The 20,107-nt window shown below is 41.6% G+C and overlaps 2 protein-coding genes across 2 annotated transcripts; one reads left to right on the forward strand and one right to left on the reverse strand.

The window, feature by feature from the left end:
- Positions 1-820: 820 nt before the first annotated feature.
- LOC145397448 (uncharacterized) lies at positions 821-13,570 on the reverse strand. Its single transcript, XM_080270509.1, has 8 exons — positions 13,453-13,570; positions 9,895-10,028; positions 8,002-8,223; positions 7,327-7,522; positions 6,657-7,240; positions 5,830-5,937; positions 5,214-5,431; positions 821-1,174 (listed from the first exon to the last, which is right to left on the reverse strand). Exons 1-7 carry the CDS (start codon positions 13,568-13,570, stop codon positions 5,219-5,221), a joined length of 1,575 nt encoding a protein of 524 aa, XP_080126635.1. The 3' UTR covers positions 821-1,174; positions 5,214-5,218.
- A 1,259-nt stretch (positions 13,571-14,829) lies between these two features.
- On the forward strand, positions 14,830-19,715 carry LOC145397449 (longitudinals lacking protein-like). The gene is made up of 4 exons (XM_080270510.1): positions 14,830-14,873; positions 16,773-16,986; positions 17,257-17,463; positions 17,672-19,715. The coding sequence occupies exons 2-3, from the start codon at positions 16,801-16,803 to the stop codon at positions 17,449-17,451; spliced, it is 381 nt and encodes a 126-aa protein (XP_080126636.1). The 5' UTR covers positions 14,830-14,873; positions 16,773-16,800; the 3' UTR covers positions 17,452-17,463; positions 17,672-19,715.
- Positions 19,716-20,107: the final 392 nt, after the last annotated feature.

Genomic DNA, 20,107 nt, shown 5'->3' on the forward strand with positions numbered 1-20,107 from the left:
ATGAATGGAGAGGGAAAGAGGGAGAGAAGATGGAGAGAAAAAGAGAGAGATGACGAGTGAAGAAAACACAGGATATATCTATTCTACAACCAAATTCCATCACTATTATACTGGAATGTTTTAAGCACAGAATTATGAAGAAAAATATGTAGCATCAATTATAACCTCTACTATAGTCTTTTCACTGTAACTTGGCCTGAAAATTTATCCTTTTGCAGCTTGTTTCACATTGCTCAGTGGCAGAAAAAGACAATACTGTGGCTGTAAAGGGTTTCCATAGCACTTCTTCATGACTAGCATCACATTTTAGTGTTAACCCCATTACAACTCAGTATTCAAGATAGAGAGATGGCAATTTTAGGCCAAGTTAGAGCAAAAAGGGCATAGCTAAGGAATTAAAAACACTACAAAATAATATGTTTTCCTCCTACTCAAAAAAATTACAGGATTTCATTATGGGTCATGTATCTATATGGTACGAGGCAGTTCTTAGCACCTGTCTCTTTGTGATTTATGTTGCATGTTGCACCTAAAATTCTCCAGTCTCCTATCACTTCAATACTGACATAAGTTCCATTAACAATACACAGGAGAATGTGGTGGTGTTATGTGCAGGCTAAATCGTTAAGGAAAAGGTGTTAAGAGCTCCCTGAAAGCTACTTCAAATATCAGGTTCCATTTATAATATAGAAGAGGATATGGGGGTGCAATGTGCAGGCTAAATCACTATGGAACAGGTGTTAAGAGCTCCCCTATATGAATGCATTGGATATAAACAAACGTACAGACAGTCTTGAGTATTTTTATTACATTGGTATCAAATATCTCTATATGCAGAAACACTGATATGTTAGCAATCTGGAGGAAAATAAAAAAATAATAAAAAATAAAAAATAATAATAATAATAATAATAACATGACATACATCCTCATCTGTATCTACACCAAAGCCTCTCGAGATGGTAATAATAATAATAATAATAATAATAATAATAATACTCATACACTTGTAGCTACACCAATGCCTTTAGGGATGCTCAGAGATGAACAACGCCAAATGCTTATATTCTACGGAGATGTCTTTCGCAAATCTTCCACGGCTGACTTTTTCATTTGACTAGCATTACTGTAACTTGGGGTCACCTTGTACTCTCTGTAACATCTGTACTGTACTCTGTAATACATAACGGGTGCTGTAGTTTGGTGAGAAAATTAAAGACGGATAATATGAGAGACGTTACTAATAGCCAAGGGATCTTATGCAGTCTGATTACTTAAACAATGTGGTAAATGCTACTTGTTTTGCCCAAAGAGAGGATGAGACAGAGGCTATACATAATAATAATAATAATAATAATAATAAATGCCACTTCTCTGCCTGTAGAGATTAAGAGGGCATTATGTATCAGAGAAACGGACAACCTTTCTCTCAATAGAAAAAAATATATATCAGTATTTAGAGAATAACAGAGGAACATTACAGAATTGGGAAGCATAAATAATAATAATAATAATAATAATGATTTAAAAAGGTCTGCTTCTATACCTAGAGAAAACATGAGAGAGACTGTTTTAACAAATGTGCAAGTGTTCTCCCTCTCTCTCAAAAAAGTTAAATCAATTCCAGGTGATCTCTGGCACTTAATGTCTTCACCCTAGGGTCATCACTGCCTCCACCAAGGATGCTGTATTTTTCTGATTACAGTTAATTTAGTTCATCTGTCTAATCGGTCTAACTACATTATTTTATGCTATGTTTAAAGACCACAAACAGGCTGGGATGTGTACGTTTTTTCACTTAATGGTAACTCTTTATATGACACAATCTCAAGCACATTTGCCTTCTCAAAACCCTATCCTGAAGGTCTACACACAGAGAACCTCATCCCAAGTCTTTCTCATTCAAAGCATCATTTAGAGTTAAGTGCTTTGATTTTATTAGTGTCCAAAGAAGCTCTAAAGTGGGTGAAACATTCCATCTATCTATCTATCCATCTATCTATCTACAGCCAGACGTCTTAATCCTGTTATGGGTGGCCACAAACAAACTGCCTCCAAGTTGCCGTCCCATGCCCTTGAACTGTCCTGCCCCCGACTTACATCCCCCCTCTCTCTTGTACCTTTTCACTCCATCCCTCCATCTCATCCTTGGTCTCCCCTTCAGTCTCCCCCCTCCACCTCACTCATATACACTCCTAGTTAGTCTCTCAATCTAAGAAAAGAAAGGCCCAAGTCTTTCTCAATCTTGTCTGGGTAAAATTCTCTCCAACGTCAAATCTGGTGGTCTGCATCCCACTTTACAATATCAGGTTTAAACATATGAACTTCAGAGGGAGAATCTGCCTGGAGAGGTTTGACACAGCCTTCATTAACCCCTTCACTACTCAGGTAGCATCTCAGACCACATTCTTGATAAGGAGGCTCCCTAGCACCTCTTCCTCAGTGATTTATTTTCCTAACTACCTATTAACATCCTTTATCGGGGCTGATCTTTTTATCTTCCTAAACAAACTTCCAAACTATCCATTAATATCCTCTTTTCCACTTCTTATATTTTTTTAATATCGACATGGATTGCACGAACAGCACACTAGAATGTACTAACAGAGCAGGATCGGAAATAAATCACTAAGGAAAGGGTGTTAAGCCTCCTAACTGCACAAGAAACACTGCATTTCATCCGAGTAAACTTAAGTGGTTGTAGAAGTAATAAATAGCTGTGGTATCGTCAGGCAGAAGAGGTAAAACTATTTCTTTGTCATGCTAGTTACCTTCATTCTTGACCTTAAAATAATTATATCATCATCATCAACATCCTTATCATCATCAACATCAGCAACTTCATCATCTTCATCACCATCATTATCATCAGCATCACCACCAACTTAAACATCTTCATCATCATCATCATCATCATCACTACCACCACCACCACTCTCAACATCAACAACATTAATATTAACACCACTTTCACCATCACCAGCATCATCATCAAAGATTAAAAAAAAGAAGGGGAGGAGTGAATTAGGATGATGATGACGATAATGATGATCTAAATTTCAACACATATACTGTATTACCATCTAAAAATAATAATAATGAATAATAATGAAAATAAGTCAAAACAGAGGCAACTAGTTCTGCATAACACTTTCAACTAATAAATAACATTCTTTTTTCAGTTCAAAATATACATATAACTCATGAACACTATATGAACACAATCTATATACATTTGAGATGAGCTTCAGAAAAATTACATCTTTTATCAATTTATATAAATACTTTGGATGCTTCGAGTTTGCATACACTCATTCAGACATGCACACGCACTCACATGCGCATTCTCCCTCTCTCTCTCTGATACATGTCAATTATGAGAACCTGTTTGTCTACAAGGATTCAATTTAAATCACAATAATAATAATAATAATAATAATAATAATAATAATAATAATGTACTCATTTATACCTGGTAAACAAATGACAACAATTTCAGAACAATGACAACAATAAAAAATCAAGAGGAATAATAAGTAATAATAATAATAATAATAATATTAATAATAATAATAATAATAATAATAGTAATAATAATAATAATAATAATAATAATAATAATAACAATAGCCTAGGCTGAGTTAGTAGAACCATACCAACCCTTCCAGAATTATGGTGTACGGTTTACATTGATAGGAAGATAGACAGATGGACTGATGGATAGATAGATGGAGAGATATAGCAGTGAGATGAACAGATAGATAGATATAGACAGACAAGGCCATAGACAGATAGATACAACAGATGAATGGACACAGACAGATAGATCCAATAGACAGATGGACATAAATAGACAGACAGGATCCAAATGTAGCCTAAATAAAATACTCAGGTTCATCATCACTGTCATCACCATCATCATCATCACCATCATCATCACCACCACCACCACCACCACCACCACCACCATCATCATCATCCACATCTTTCCCATTTTAAGATGAGGTGAGGTAGGGTCCAGAGGGCTAGAAAAAACTTGACAGAAATGAGATACACCATCCATAGTCACTCTTTATGGCAAAAAAACTGGATTGAACTTTGCTCTCTTTGGCCAACTTCTCTCTCTTTAACGTCTCTCTCTTTGCCTAAACATCCAGCCACTCTTTACGGGAAAAATACTGCGCTGAACTCCTCTCTTTACAGTAACCATCCACATTCAATCAATCACACACACGAACAAAAGGCACAGGGCCCAAACACTCTGGAATGCTTTAGCGATAAATATCGATGGTTTGAGAACACGGCTTGTAACCCTAAAGCTACACCCCTCCAATCTGGTGTATATTCTGGTGTATTCTCCACACTCCCTATGGCTGTACAGTATTGGTTCAGTTCAGTCAGGTAGCTACTCTTTTCCCCCTTAACTTGGCCCTGATTTTCATCCTTTTGCAGCTTGTTTCATGCTGTTCAGTGGCAGAAAACAACAATACAGTCCTGTGGCTCTACATCCTTTCCATAGCACTTCTTCATGACTAGCATCACAGTCTGGTGTTAATCTGGTGTTACAACTCAACACTGAAGATGTAGAGATGCCAATTTTTGGCCAAGTTAGAGCAAAAAGTGTATAACTTCTTCATCAACAAGCACAAACAGCTTTTACTTGTTTAACTAATTTAAGTTACTTAATAATCAGCACAAGGGGAATGAGAGGGAGAGAGAAGATAGGTAGGGGATAAGGAAGGGCTAGAGTGAGAGAAGGGAAAATGAGTTAAGAGTGAGCGAGGCAAGATGGGAGAGAGTGAAGCAAGGACACCTAACTAATGCAAAGCATGACTGGGCACAGCAGGAGTGAGAGATGTAAACTGCTAACACCCATCCAAGTTATTGTATTAGCAGTAAACAAAGGCAAGAAGTGCAGGGATAGGTTGGGGGTGAGGAAGGCCTGGAGGTGCTGGAGAAGGAGATATGAAGGGTGAAAGGGGGCCTTGGAGGAATGAGATTGAGGCAGGAGGAGTAAGTAAAAGGCAACAGGAGAGAAAGAGAGAAGCAAGAAGAGTCAGAGAGTAGCAGGAAGACTGAAAGGGAGGAATGGGAGGGGGAGAATAAGAGGCATGGTGAAGAGAGAAGGGAGGCAGTGAGATAAGGAAGGCTAGACGGAGGCAGGGGATGTGAGGGCAAGGGAAAACAAAGAGAGGTAAACTCCTACGACCCACCCAGGTTATTGCCAGAGTTTGGTGGCCAGTGTGGTGTTACCTGCAGTGGCAGCAAATCCTCCACCACCTGTCATGCCGTCACCCATGACACCCCCTGCGGCCATACCTGGCATGCCCACACCCCCAACCATAGGCGTCGGGCCACCCAGAAACCCCTGGCCAGGCCCAACTGGTCTCGCCTGACTGCCAATATTCAGGTTGGCCATCTGTGTCTGCATCTGAAATGAAAACAATCATTACACATACACCTGGACTGGGATACACAAGTCATGGTCAACACATCATTCCTTTACACACCTGAGATTACTGTACCGTTCGTATCACTTATAAAGGCTCCAACATGGATGAGTCGGCCTTGGTCACCTAATGGCAGCTCTCCACACTACTTGATCTCTCACAGTCTCCCTGCTCAGTCCCTTATCCCTGGAAGTCACACTCTGTGACCTTGTCTCAGGTCTTTTTCAGTCTGCCTCTCGTGACCCTACCCCCGACGTTCACACTTTTCACCTTCCGCACCCAACTGTCATCCTCCATCCTCTCCACATGCCCAAACCATCTCAATCTACCCCTCCTCATCACAACATTAATACACTCTAATATGAGGGTAAAGTAATACCTGAGCAAATGGGTTTGCCGCAGAGAGCTGTATGGACGTGGGTGGTGCCTGAGGTAGTCCATTGGGGAAGAATGGGTTGGGTACACCTGGAGCTCCACCAATACTGCCCTGAAACACACCATCATCATCATCATTACCATCATTATTATCATCACCATCACAAACATCAACACCATCACCATCCACACCTCTTTTCTTACCAACGGATGGGGTGAGATAGGGTCCAGAGGGAAAGAAAAATTCCAACAGAAGAAACCAAGTCTTGCCACTGAAACAGGCCACACTCTCATACACTCAACATTCAACCCTACTGAATCCAATATTAATTCAGTACCTAAAAACATTGTCATCAGCTAGTAACATAAAAAGCAGCAGCAGCAGCTTTTAACATTCCCACAGCTCTCTTTCATACTTCACTTTAACACCACCTTCACTTAACCTCTTTTCTCACCTTATAACTATCATATAAGGGTAAGTTTTATTCACTGAACCAACCATATTGCCCTAAAACACACACATACTATTAATTCCCACCATCATCATCATCCATACTTCTTTACCCACCTTAGGATGAGGTGAAGTAGGGGTCCAAACAGCCAGAAAACAAAAACTGGCAGGATAAGCTAAGCAAAGTCCACCCAACCGAATATGTCACACCCTCATTCACTCAACATTCAACCCCCGGGAATCCTGTCTTCACTTCACGGGTATAAACATCCATTGACACAGTTAATAACATCCCATTTAATAAGCACTGACAGACTTTCATATGCTGGCCAGTGACTTCCATTCTTACCATGACAGTACACCTATTCCTGAACACTAACCTGTGCCATGAACATCATATTCTGCCCTGGATGCGTCATAATGCCATTCTGTAGGCCTTGTGTCATAGGCTGCGTCATAGTCTGCGGCATAGATTGGGGCATGGTCTGTGCCATAGATTGGGGCATGGACTGTGGCATAGATTGGGGCATAGTCTGTGGCATAGATTGGGGCATAGTCTGTGGCATAGATTGGGGCATAGTCTGTGGCATAGATTGGGGCATAGTCTGTGGCATAGATTGGGGCATAGTCTGTGGCATAGATTGGGGCATGGAGTGTGGTGGGGTGGGGGCTCCAGGGGGCATATAAACCCCACCAGGCACCCCAAACATGGCCTGTGGCTGTGGCTGTGTGGGGGCCTGCCCGTATAGTGCCAGGATGGAGTCTTTGGTCAGTTTATTCTGGTTGACACTGCTCTCTGGTAGCTTCTGGTTGAAAAAGTTCTCCTCCTCGGTCTTGGTTGTGTCGGAGGGTTGGCTGGTGGCTGGTTGAGTGGTTGTGGTGGTGTTTTGACTGCCAGGAGCCGCCAGAAATTCACCAAATGGATCGCTTGGGTCACCCGCACCGCCGATTGTTGATACGGCATCTGAAATGGGCATTGACATAACCACAATGTCATCACCATCACCAAAATCATCATCATCATCATCATCATCATCGTCAGGGACTTACCGAGACCCAACAAGTCTTGTGTGGCGGAGGTGGCGACTGTGGTGGTGGTGGGTGTGGCGGAAGATGATTTTGTAGCTGGCGACGGTGAGGTGCCCTTGCTACCTGGTGCCTTGGGGAGGGGTTTGGGGGACGCACTAGAACCGCGACCTGATCGTGAACTGACCGGCGCTGGCAACTCCACCGTTCCACTCGACGGCTGACGAAAAATCATCATCATCATCATCATCATCACTGTCACCATCAATCATCATCATCATCATCACTGTCACCATCAATCATCATCATCATCACTGTCACCATCAATCATCATCATCATCATCATCATCATCGAGACCTCCTATCTCATCCCAAATTTACCATACCACTCAACAGCTGCCAATAAATATCATCATCATCACCATCATAAAAGCATTTCTACCTCTCTTTACTCTCTCCCCTCTTCACCTCTCTTTCTTTCTCCTTCCTTTCCTTCCTCCCCTTCTCTCTTTCTCTCTCTAACCTTCTTCTCTCTTCATTTTTAAATCATTCTCTTCACCCTCTCTCCTCTTTACACATATCCCTCCATCCTTCTTTTCCTTCCTCCCTCTCCCCACCCTCTTCTTCTCCATAAACCATTCTCTTTACCCTATCTCCTCTCCATACCTCCCACCCCCCCTTCTCTTTTCTCTCTCTCACCTTCTCTCTCTTCTTCTTCCTCAGCTGTTTTTCCAGCTCCAGGTCCCAGGTAGGGTTTGGCATGGGAGGCTGTACCCATTCCCTTGCGATATATTTCTTGGCTTCGTACTTTGCCTTCACAAACTGCTCCAAGGCCGAGTCCATCTGAGGTCGACGGAAGCTATCGGGAATGTTGGCTTCATAGACGGCACGCGCTCGGCTGTTGCCCATCTGCTGGATGCACTGAACAAACAAATGGTTTATGTAGGGGCATGTATCATTATCACCGTAATTGTCGTCATCATAATCATCACCTTATTTCCCAGCTCTAAAATGGAGGTTTATATAAACCCCCAGTCTTGTACCTGATATATCATCATCACCATCACCACCATCCTATTTGCCAGCTCTAATATGGCCATGTATTTCAACACAAGCTCAGGTATACATGAACATTATCATGACTCTATTTTCTAGCTCTAAGATGGACATACAATATCCATAACAAAATACAGTACAGTACTGTATAAGGTATACTGTACTCTATACACTACATCTAAAACCACCAGTTTAAAAACTCTATAATATTGCACAAAACTGTTTGACAGCAGTGACAGTAAGGTAAAAAAAAACAACAGACTGACGGGGATAGGGAAAGCTAAAGTGAAGTAGTGCTAAAAAACAAAAAAATCCAAAAAGAAATTAAATACCGGTACCACAGTCTACAGGGAGCATGAATATACCTTGAATATATGTCACTGAATTTAGGGGTTTGGGGGAGAATACAATTATCTGGAGGAGCAGACAGCAATAGTTAAACAGAAAATAAGACAATGGACTGAAGGTGTTAAGATAGAACTCCCATAGTGAAGTGGATGAAAGTACTTCTGGGAGAATATAATCTGGAGACAGCATTAGTTAAATAAGTCACTGGAAGGAAGGTGTTAAGGGAGAACTCCACAGTGAGGTTGATGCAAGCTATCTCCTTTAACTCATTCACTGTGGCGACGTCAGTATTTAAATACGGCTACAGCTTATCTTTTTTCACTTAAATTTTGCCCTCCATTTCCCAATAATGTCCTTGTCAATGTTGCTGCTATATTCCTTTCACCTCAACTTGGCCCAGATTTTTGTTCTTTTGCAATGTGTGCTTTTCATCTGGCCATGTGGAGAGGATGGTGAGTGAGAGACTAATGAGGAGAATGTATGTATGTTAGGTGGAGGAGAACGAGGATAAGATGGAGGGATGGAGTGGAGAGGTATGAGAGGGGGGGGGTGAGTTGGGGAGAGGCTGTGTAATGGCTGGGGACAGGGAGACAAGGAAGCAATTTGTTTGTGGCTAGCCCTTACAGGATTAAGGCACCCAGCTACAGATAGATAGTTTTTCATTTTCACTCTACCCACTTTCACACAATTTTATTCAGCATACAACAGGCTTTTCAAACTCAAGAGATACAGTACAGTTTTATACATGCTTTCACCAATAGTTATTCCTGGCTTAAGTACAACCATCAGGGGGAAGCAAAAATAAATCAATAAATCACATCACTGGATTAAAGGGGCTATATGCACATGTAAGCAGACATACACAGCACGCCCATGTTTTAGGGATGGGATGCATTTTTGAAAACTGACAGTATAACCATGACTGCATAATGAATTAGGTGATGTAGTGAGCACATGCAGGAGGAAAAAAGATCGTACTGTGAGAATTCAGGCATCACAACGATCAAAAAAAAAAAAAAAAAAAAAAAAAAAAAAAAAAAATCTCATCCATGACATGCTGAGCAGTTTCATAACGAGAAATCGGGTATGTCAAATCATGAGTTTGCAAAATAAAATTCTCAATGGTCATATGCTAAGCAACTGCATAACGAGGGTGTTCTGCATAAAATTCTCCATCCTTCCACTTACTGCAACTTGCTGTGGTGTCCAAGTGTCAAGGTTAACACTCTTGACACGCGAGATGTGGACACCCAAGTTGCGATGAATGCCGGCACAACGAATACACAGGAAGATGCCAAGGTTCCATGATGCCCAGCGAGGACCTGTGAAGAAAATTATCATCGTACTGGCCATGTGGAGTAAATGGAGACAGAGAGACCAACTACTCTCTGTTTTTTTTCTTTTTTAATGGTGGTAGGTGGTAGTGACTATCATCCACTCACTTGATGTACAGTAGTGCTTCCTACTTCTTCCTTCACCTTTATCATTCTTTTCCTGTGTCTGCCATCCTCTCTTCTTACTTCTCCAACCATTCCTGCCACTTTTTATTACTTTTCCTTTCTTTTCAAGTGGCTTTACATTGAGTGACATGCCTAATGGTTTCCTGTAAACCAGGAAACCATTTACAATGTTGGGTGGTAACCATATAACCAACCCAACCATGTTTCCTGCCCTACATTATCCATCTCTTCCCTTCCCTTTGTTTCTTTTCTTTTCTAACCTTCCTTCCTTCCTTCTTTCTTTCATTTCTTTTCTTCTCAGGTCTGCTATTTTCTCTCACGTTGTGTTCATGATGATTACAAAGTTTCTTAAAACCTCATATACGAGGGGCATCTTAAGCTGAAACTACCTAGTGGCAGACATAAAAATAAATGTAAGAAAAAAAAAAGTGTGCTCCAGTGGTTTGAAATATGACACTGGGAACTAAAGATAAAAGTGTTGTGTGCACTTACTCACTCACTCACTCTCTCTCTCTCTCACACACACACACACACACACACACAAACACACACTAAAATGTTCTCTCTCTCTCTCTCTCTCTCACACACACACACACACACACTAAAATGTTCTCTCTCTCTCTCTCTCACACACAAACACACACACACACACACACACACACACACATACACACACACCCACCTCAGCCTCTCACATTACAGCTCTGCTTCTCTCCTGACACAAAATATCACAACTTCATCCATACAACTCTGTAAATCTGGGAGAACCAGCAAATCATCTTTATGGATAAAAAACTATTGATAGCCATATCCAGTAGGCCTTAACCTAGAGGGGGTGGTATAAGTCAGTATCATCATCATCATCATCATCATCATCTCAAATGCCTTGCTCCCTCCCTGGAACCCCCAAACAAGAGATGGCTGTGACAGACATACCTCCAGGCTGCCTTATACTCACATACCTCTCTCACTCTTTCAAACACTTCTCTTCCACTTCCTACTCTTTCACCAACACACTGCACCAATCTCTCTCAAACACTTCTCCTCCTCTTCCTTCTCATTTATCAATATACTGCTACACTCTCTCCTTCCACACCTCTCTTAAACACTCCTCCTCCTCCTCCTACTCTTTCATCAACATACTGCTCCACTCTCTCTCTTACACATTACTCTTCTTCTTCCATCTCTTTTATCAATATACTGCTCCACGCTCTTCCATCACTCCCAATCTCTCAGACTCTCCTCTTCCTCTTCCTTCTCTTTTATCAATATACTGTTCCTCTCTCTCTCAAACACCACTTTTCCTCCTCCTTCTCTTTTATCAATATACAGCTCCACTCTCTTCCGTCACTCTCAGTCTCTTGAACTCTCCTCTTCCTCTTCCTTCTATCAATATACTGATCCATTCTCTCTTTCCACACCTCTCTCACTCTTTCAAACATTCCTCTTCCTTCTCCATCAACACACTGCTCCACTCTCTCTCAAACACTAGTCTCCCTCTTCCTTCTGTCACCAATACACTTTTCTCCTCTCTTCTTTCCATACCACATATAGTCTGCCTGTACCAACACTGCCTTCTATCTACCTTTCCATACTTCTTTTCCCCAAAAATCCAGGTAAAACAACAAAAACATGGAGCCAGGTGATCTTACTGAATCATGGGGAATTCCACATAGTCAGAGCATAGGAAAAAACTCTTATTCACCACTTCACTATTCTGGTACACCAAAAACTACTGGTAATGTACACTGTATTATGATTAGTAAACTATATTATTTACTTGTGGAAGCGTTATGAGGAACACACTGAGGTGGTTTGGCCATGTGGAGAGGATGGAGGGTGAAAGACTGACGAAGAGAGTGTATGTGAGTGAGGTGGAGGGGGAAAGAGGGAGGGGGAGGCCAAGGATGAGATGGAGAGATGGGGTGGAGAGGTATATGAGAGAGGGGGGTGTGAGTTGGGAGCAGGGGAGTGAAATGGTGGGGGACAGGGCGACTTGGAGGCGATTTGTTTGTGGCCACCCCAAACGGGATTGAGGCGTCTGGCAATAGATAGATAGATAGATAGATATTACACACACACACACACACACACACACACACATACACAGTCCACTATCTTTCCTTTGGGGGAATGGGGAGGGAAGTGGAGGGCATCTGCATAACCAGGCAGAGGAACCAGCCATCTCTTGGCAGTGAAGCCACCCATCTCTATCAGTGCCACTACATAAAGGCATACCTCTCTAGCACCTAGGTAGTACACCAAATACAAAAAATGATTCACATGATGCAAGGGATTAAAAAATGGGTGGTATACGACTATTTGTATTGTGTTTGGCGCTAGAGTATTAAAATGAGACTCAAATTGGTACTCTAGATGGCACAGGAACCCTCTTAACCCCACTTCTTTAGTAATTTATTCCACATACTGGCCACATCTTAATGTTCTTGTTGCCTATTTCATTTTAATAATGATATAGTTTGCATCAATAACAAATAAGATACTATCACCATACTCTGCTCTTCATCTTAGAGCTTATTACTGTATGCAAATTACAGATACAGATATACCAATTCTATGTCTAGTTAAAATAAACAGAGACCAAGTACTGTATTCAATGATAAAAAAAAAGTAAAACAATATATAAAAAAGTGTATGACTGTGACATGGCAGGAAGGTGTAGGACTGTATGATAATGAAATACTGTCCTTTACCCCTACCTTAAAATTCCTACATATATAAAACGTGCTTCCCATCCCTATATACTTCTCTACTGATATACATACTCAAAAATGATACACAGTAGCCATTAAACTGTAATAACAAAGATTTATTACTGTGCTTGTGTGGTGTGTAAGGCCTGAGTTGGATTGTAATACATTATTCTTCACCAATAACCAATCTCAGCCCATCACGTTAGTTTCACATTCTTTCTAACAATCCAAATAGTGAAAAATGGTACACAACAGTGCTCAGTTGTTAAAAAAGACATATACAACTTTTAACCAAGTGTGAAGGCTTATGGTGGTAAGATGTGACATTGTTCTCTACCATTACCCTACGTAGCTAAGTCATACACTCCCCAATTCTCTATACGTATTTTAAGTATGAAAAATAATGTAAAAAACATAAAATGTATAAACAGTGAGGTGTATGGCGGTGTTTGTGTGGTATGAGGGTCTAGGATGGTATGTCCCCCCCCTCTCATTCCCCTATCCCTCCCCACCCCCACCAACACAGCTGACTCCACTCCACTCATCCACTCCACAGCAGCACATTAACCTACTTTTGGCGTCGCAGTCCACACAATACTTGTTATCCTCGTCCTTGAGTAGATCTGACAGGATGGACTGGCATTTCTCCTGGATCAGCTTGTTCTTCTCCTTCTCTGACATGGACGACATCCTGCCTCCGTATTTTCCAGCTCGTCTTCTGTCAACAAGAGTCAACGCCAATATGGCAGACTATAGACGACATGACCGCTTATCTATCAGGGATTCCACCTCTTTTATCCACCCACTAATTCCCAAACACATATCTAACAAGAGTGTTGACAAAGAAACATGCACAAAATAGTTTAAAGACTTGCTGATAGGCTTCTATTGTAAGACCTGTCAGAGCCACTATTACTCTCATTTATCTAACGTCAGGAAACTGTGGTTATTTTCTCTGGGAGGGGGTAGTCGGGGTATGCCCCTTCCCCAACATCCACGCTCAGCTCTTATGGTGCTTGTGACCTACTTGTCTGTGTCTATACCAATACGGAATTTCATTCTGTCTTAAAAATTGTGGATACTATCGTAAGGGGTCAATCAAGGGTAGGGGGCTGAGCCCCTTCCACGAACCTTCAATGTATTTTGGCATAGCCAGGTTTCCACAAATGTCGGGGGGGGGGAGGGCAAGTGTCGCCATGTCCTGTTTAGAACAGACCCACTGATCCAGAGTAGACCAAAAAAAAAAAAAAATCCATAATTGCAAATGGAAAGATCAGTGGGGGTCCCCTGGCTCTCCAGACCTCTCCCCCCATCCCGCGGGGGGGGGTGTAAGTGGTACACACATAGAAAACTCTATTGCCTTATCCTTAAAATTTAATGTCTAGTCTAATTTGGATCAAACTTGGCACACAGCTGTGTGGGGAGGTTTAGAAATAAGTGATTCGACTTTGGTGCAAATCGGTCAGAGATCAAGGTCATGGGTCAAGGTCAAAGTTCGGGCGCGGCGTCGTTGTACTCGGCATTATTCACTTGGTTCCCCTTGACGTTAACTGACGGAAGCATAAAATCATCACGTAAAATCAGATTCTACTGAGAGTGGACTCGTGGCGTCTATACCAACTAGCCAATCCGAGGGGGAGTTGTAGAGCGGGCTGTCAGGCGGCCAATCACAGGCAGGCTTCCTACCTGACGTGTGAGGAGGGTGGCCGAATTAGCGCTTTTTCTGCTGGATTTGGAGATAGTCATTTACATTCAGCGACAAAATTTAGGTCTTATTAGCAAAAATTCTAGCACTATCATACAGGTTTTTATAAAGCTTTACCGATATTTTAGAGGTTTTAGCACTTTTCAAACATTTCTGTGGAACATAATATAAATACCGAGATTCTAGCAACTTTTAAGAGCGAGTTTAGCATTATATGCGAAGTTAGATTTGACAACCCTGCCTGTGTGCCTGTAAACATTGCAACAGAGGCTCACCCATTACACGCCGGTAACTCATTATTTTCCCTCTTTTTCCCCTTTTCTTGGTTGCCTGGAGTGTCGGGGGAGTCGTCTAGGTGTGTGCGGGACGGCATGTACACCTGTGAAATACGTACACGAAGCGAAGTGTGCGTTTATATGTGGCACTCGGCTACACTTGGCGCCAGCTGACCCACTGATAAACTTGTGCCACATATTATTTACGCTGTTTTTTACGTATTTTACGCCACCATTGGCTGTGCCGGAGTCCTTATTGGTTTATATAGGGGTTGTGGGTGATGGTTGGTAGCTGTTTATGTACATCAATAACTAAGGTGTCAAATTACTTGCTGAGGTGTACAGTTTATTAATTAATGTTTTAAATACCCCAATTTTTGACGTAGGATGATTGTTGCTTATATTGCAAGTGAAAATGGAAAGAATGTTGAGTTTTTTAAATAAATTGCTATGTGCCCAACTGCGTCAGTGGTGTTCCTTTTATATAATTCTTTCACCTTAGCCTAGATTTTCACCCTTTAGTAGCTTAGCTACTTCATATACCCATGTGGCAGAAAAATATAGCACAGGGTTTGGCATTTGTCTGAACACTTCTTTGTGACTAGTGCCATATGTTAGTGTTGACCTGTTGCTATGCCTTGATATTCTGGACAGAGATGGTAATTTTAGGCAAGAAGAATGTAGTTACCATACTGTTTGTATATTGTTCAGTTGTTTATCAGACAATTAGGAGTTTAGAGGTATAGGATTAGGCATCTTAGTCCAGACTTTTAAAGCAGGTGATGAGCTGCTGTTCCTTGAGTGGCATTATTTGATGAGTAACTCCTAACCATTATTTCAGTTTAAACCCTATCATGTTGCTGTATTCATATCGCTAATACGTATCATGTCGTTTATAAGAGCTCCAACATGCTTGCATGCATGGGCCTTAGTCATCTGATGGCAGCTCTCCACGCTGCCCAATCTCTGGCGCCCTCCCTACTCAAACCCTTATCCCTCAGTGTGACCTCGTCTAGGTCTTTTCAGTCTGCCTCTTACAACCTTAACCCTGATGCTCACACTTCTCTCCTTCCACACCCTGTTGTCATCCTTTTAATGTTATTCCAAGTGTCATGGATCAGCTGTTTGGACCCAGTTTTATGCAAGTGGTTTTATGATTTATTGTACAGTACTGGTATATTAAATTTTTCATGACCAGGTTTTCTTATCAGAACAGTTGCAGAAGAGAACATATTGGTGTGAATCTGTTCTCTCTTATAACCTGATCGTCTCATCCCTACATGTCTAATTTCTTGTGGCAACACGTGCTCCCTACGTGTCAACGAGTGGGTTGGTGGAGGGTTAGTGCCCCTTCCCGTAAAACAAATAACTCAGAGTCAAATGGCCACCCCTTATGGGATTATGGCATCTGGCAATAGATAGATAGAATAGTAGATAGGGAGATTTTTTTTTTTTTTTTTTTCCCATTTAGGAACTTGAATCTAAGGAGAAAGAGTCCCAGTACAGTTGATTTCTCCCTCTGCCCCAAGACGTCCATCCAACCACACACAAGTCAACTCCATGTCATTTTGCTCTCTGTATTCAGGCAGCCCTCACTCCAACTCACACCCCCTTCTCCTATTTTTCCATCCCATCCCTCCATCTGATCCTCAGTTCCCCCCCCTTCCCCCCCTCACCCTAACTCACACGTTCCCTGTCAGTCTCACATTCTCCATCATCTCCATAGTGTCAAACTATAACAGAATATTTTTCCTAATGTTGTCTAGCACATACATATGAATCCACAGTGCTACTTGATGCCCCCATTTCCTCCTCACTACTACTACAGCAGCCACAACAACAAACTACTACAACTACTACTTCTACTACTACTACTACTACTTGCAGTAATGTTTGTCTTGCATTTGATCAGAGAGCATCCTCATCATCAGCACACAAAGATGGCGGACGACCAGCAGTTTTGCCTGCGTTGGAATGAGTTCCAGAGCAACATGGTGTCTTCGTTCAAGCACCTGAGGGAAGAGAAGAGCTTCACAGATGTAACCCTGGCCTGCGATGGACAGACCTGTAAGGCACATAAGATGGTTCTATCTGCGTGTTCTCCATACTTCAAAGCTTTATTAGAGGTGGGTTGATCTCTGTCATTGCTTTATTAGATGTAAGGTTGTCCGAACTTCAGTGATTTTGTGTGTGTGTGTGGCATTTCGGTAAGCATGTAAGTGGATAGTTAACTAGCATGTCCATATCTTCACCAGCATGATGGTGATGTATTTTTAGCAAGTATAGTTCCCTCTGTAAAATATTATAATGTTTTCAGGAGGATTTTTAAGTATACTTGGAATAGTATACGATTAATTGTTATGGGGCAGGATGGGTTTGATGATGATGCCTTTCAGGAGAACCCCTCCAAACACCCGATCATCATCCTGAAGGACGTACCATACAGCCATCTTCAGGCCATACTGGAATACATGTACGCTGGGGAGGTCAACGTGGCTCAGGCTGATCTACCAAACTTCCTCAAAACTGCGGAGAGGCTCAAGGTCAAGGGACTGGCTGAGGTCAACCAAAATGAGCGGCAAGATCGCTGAGACACCGCCCAGGTCATTATGTGATTAAATTGTGATGAAGATAATGATGATGATGAAGGTGGTGTTATAATAATGATGGAGATAATAATGAAATTGATGAAGGTGGTGTTGATCATGATGATGGAGATAATAATGATAATGATGGAGATAATGATGACAATTATGGTGATGGGACTGACACTAACAACAATGGCAACAACATTGTCTTTTCTGCCCTCAGGTCCGGGGAGGCTTGGGTAACGGGTCGTCAGAGAAGCCAAAGTAACTGTCTCCTCCACTGCTGCTGCTGCCTGCCTTTTGCCCTAATTCCCACACCAATAATACCCACACCAATAACACCCACACCAGTAATACCCACACCAATAACACCCACACCAGCCTCCATATGCATAAATAACACCCATCCATACATCCCTCTCCAACTTCCCCCATGAATAACCTCTTTCCCAGTACCTCCACCAACCCCTCCCACAAAAATAACCAACCCACACTCCAACCCCTACACATATTAATATACATTAACCCTCCACTTATAACCCCCACACCAACCCCAGCATTACTTCCCACACCACACCATCCCCCACTCAGATCCCCACACCACACCACACCAAACCTTCACTCACCCGCCCACACTACACCAACGCTCACGCAACTACACCAAACTCCATTCAGCCCCCACACCCTACTCAACCCCCACACCAACCACACCCCACTCAACCCCCCATGGCCACCCTCTCTGCCTGGATGCTCCCACCCCAGTTTCTGACCCGTGCAAACTCCGCATCTCCCAACACAGCAGTCGTATGCTAGGGGCGGTAATCTAGGTGACATCGGATTGTAACACCTCTTCTTTATTAGTTTATTTCTGCATGTTGTATAGTGCTCTGAGAATCCCCTGTATTTTATGGTTTATCTTAGTAGTAATAACAGGAAACCTAGGTGTGGTTTGGAAGATAAAATCACTAAGCAAGCGGTCCTAAGTTTGTTTGAATGGCTATATATTAGGAAGCTCCCCAGTACCTCTTCCTTAGCGATATATTATGGTACAGTATAAACTCCGAAATCTGAACACATGATCTCCCAAAACCACTTTCGTGTTATTTATTTCATTAATGAAGGCTCCAACATGCTTGCTTGCGTCAGCCTTGGTCATCCAATGGTGGCTGTCCACGCTGCTTAATCCCTGGCAGCCTCCCTATTCAGTCCCTTTGTACTAGAGGTCACAGCCTGTGACCTTGTCCCAAATCTTTTTCAGTCTGCCTCTCACAACTCTACCCCCAACATCCACACATCACTTTCTTCACCCACTTGTCATCACCCATCCTCTCCACATGGCCAAACCACCCCAGTCCACCCTGCACACAGTCAGTGCAAATTTGAAGACAATTTTTTCTTTCTCTCTTTCTTTAGACTTATAAGAGTAGAGGATGAATTACCAATGCAAGGTACTGTACTTCATTTTGCTCATTCTTCACTACTTCATATAAAATTGTATCGTTTATAGAGGCTCCAACATGTTTCCGTACTTCGACTTTGGTCGCCTAGTGGCAGTACTCCAAGCTGCTCGGTCTCTGGCAGCCTCCCTATTTTAAACTGTGTATTACATGATTTTTGTCGGTGTTTATTATGATTGATTTTCCAAATGATTTCCATAACACCTGTGAACCACATATTTCAGATTTCAGGGTTTTTACTTTAGCAAATCACACCCAGTTTTGTGTCTTTCTAATAACATATATTGCTGCATCCAAGAGAATGTAATGGTGTTTTAAGCAGCATAAACCACTAATGTAGAGGTGTTCAGAAGCCTCCTATGTCACCTACAGTGCAGTCCTCATCTTTGTAGCCACTTGGGTCACCTGCCTGAACCTGGATATATATAGTCAGTGCATAGAGATACGGCAAGACCTTTTTATAAGCTAAATTTCTCTGTTTGTTTTCCTTTTTGCTCCAAACTCTTTCACTTAAATCATATTGTTTATCATTAATATTGACATCAAGGATAGAGTTTTGTAGGCGTCACTAAAAATAAATAAATACACAAAGGTAAAAGAAGAAGAATGTTTGTATGGAAGTTTTGAAACATGAATGCTGATCAACTGTAATGCTGAATGGCGAGTTTCTGCCAATTCTTAGTACTAAGTGTAAATATAAAAGATGTAATATTCTAGAAGACAATTAATTCTTATGACGAGGACTGCCTGAAATAATCGGACATTTATCTTGCCACCAAAAACTCATTAAATTTAATTGTATTTGTTAACTTTATATCCATTTTTCACACACACACAGAAGGTTGTTCATTAGTATCCAATTTTTCTTTTTTCTTTGGGGGTGTATGACTTTCAGTATATATATATATTTTTTTTTACATTCCCTCTTATGTTACTACATATTCAGCTTCTTTCGACTGTGGAGAAATTATGGATTTTTTTTTTTTTTTTTTTTTTTTTTTTTTTTAAATTATTTTTTTAGATGATGATGATGACAAAGGTATGGAATTTTTTTAGATGTTGATGTATGGATAAATTTGTAGATCAGTCTGTGTATTAGCATTAACTCTCCAAAGATTTTTTTCTTTTTATAATTAGGCTGTAATATTCTATCTGTCTATCTATAGCAGGTGCCACAATCCCGTAAGGGGTGGCCATTTGTC

Source organism: Coenobita brevimanus, chromosome 41, assembly GCF_032717465.1.
Source record: "Coenobita brevimanus isolate Jiangsu-jjx chromosome 41, ASM3271746v2, whole genome shotgun sequence".
NCBI lineage: Eukaryota > Metazoa > Arthropoda > Malacostraca > Decapoda > Coenobitidae > Coenobita > Coenobita brevimanus.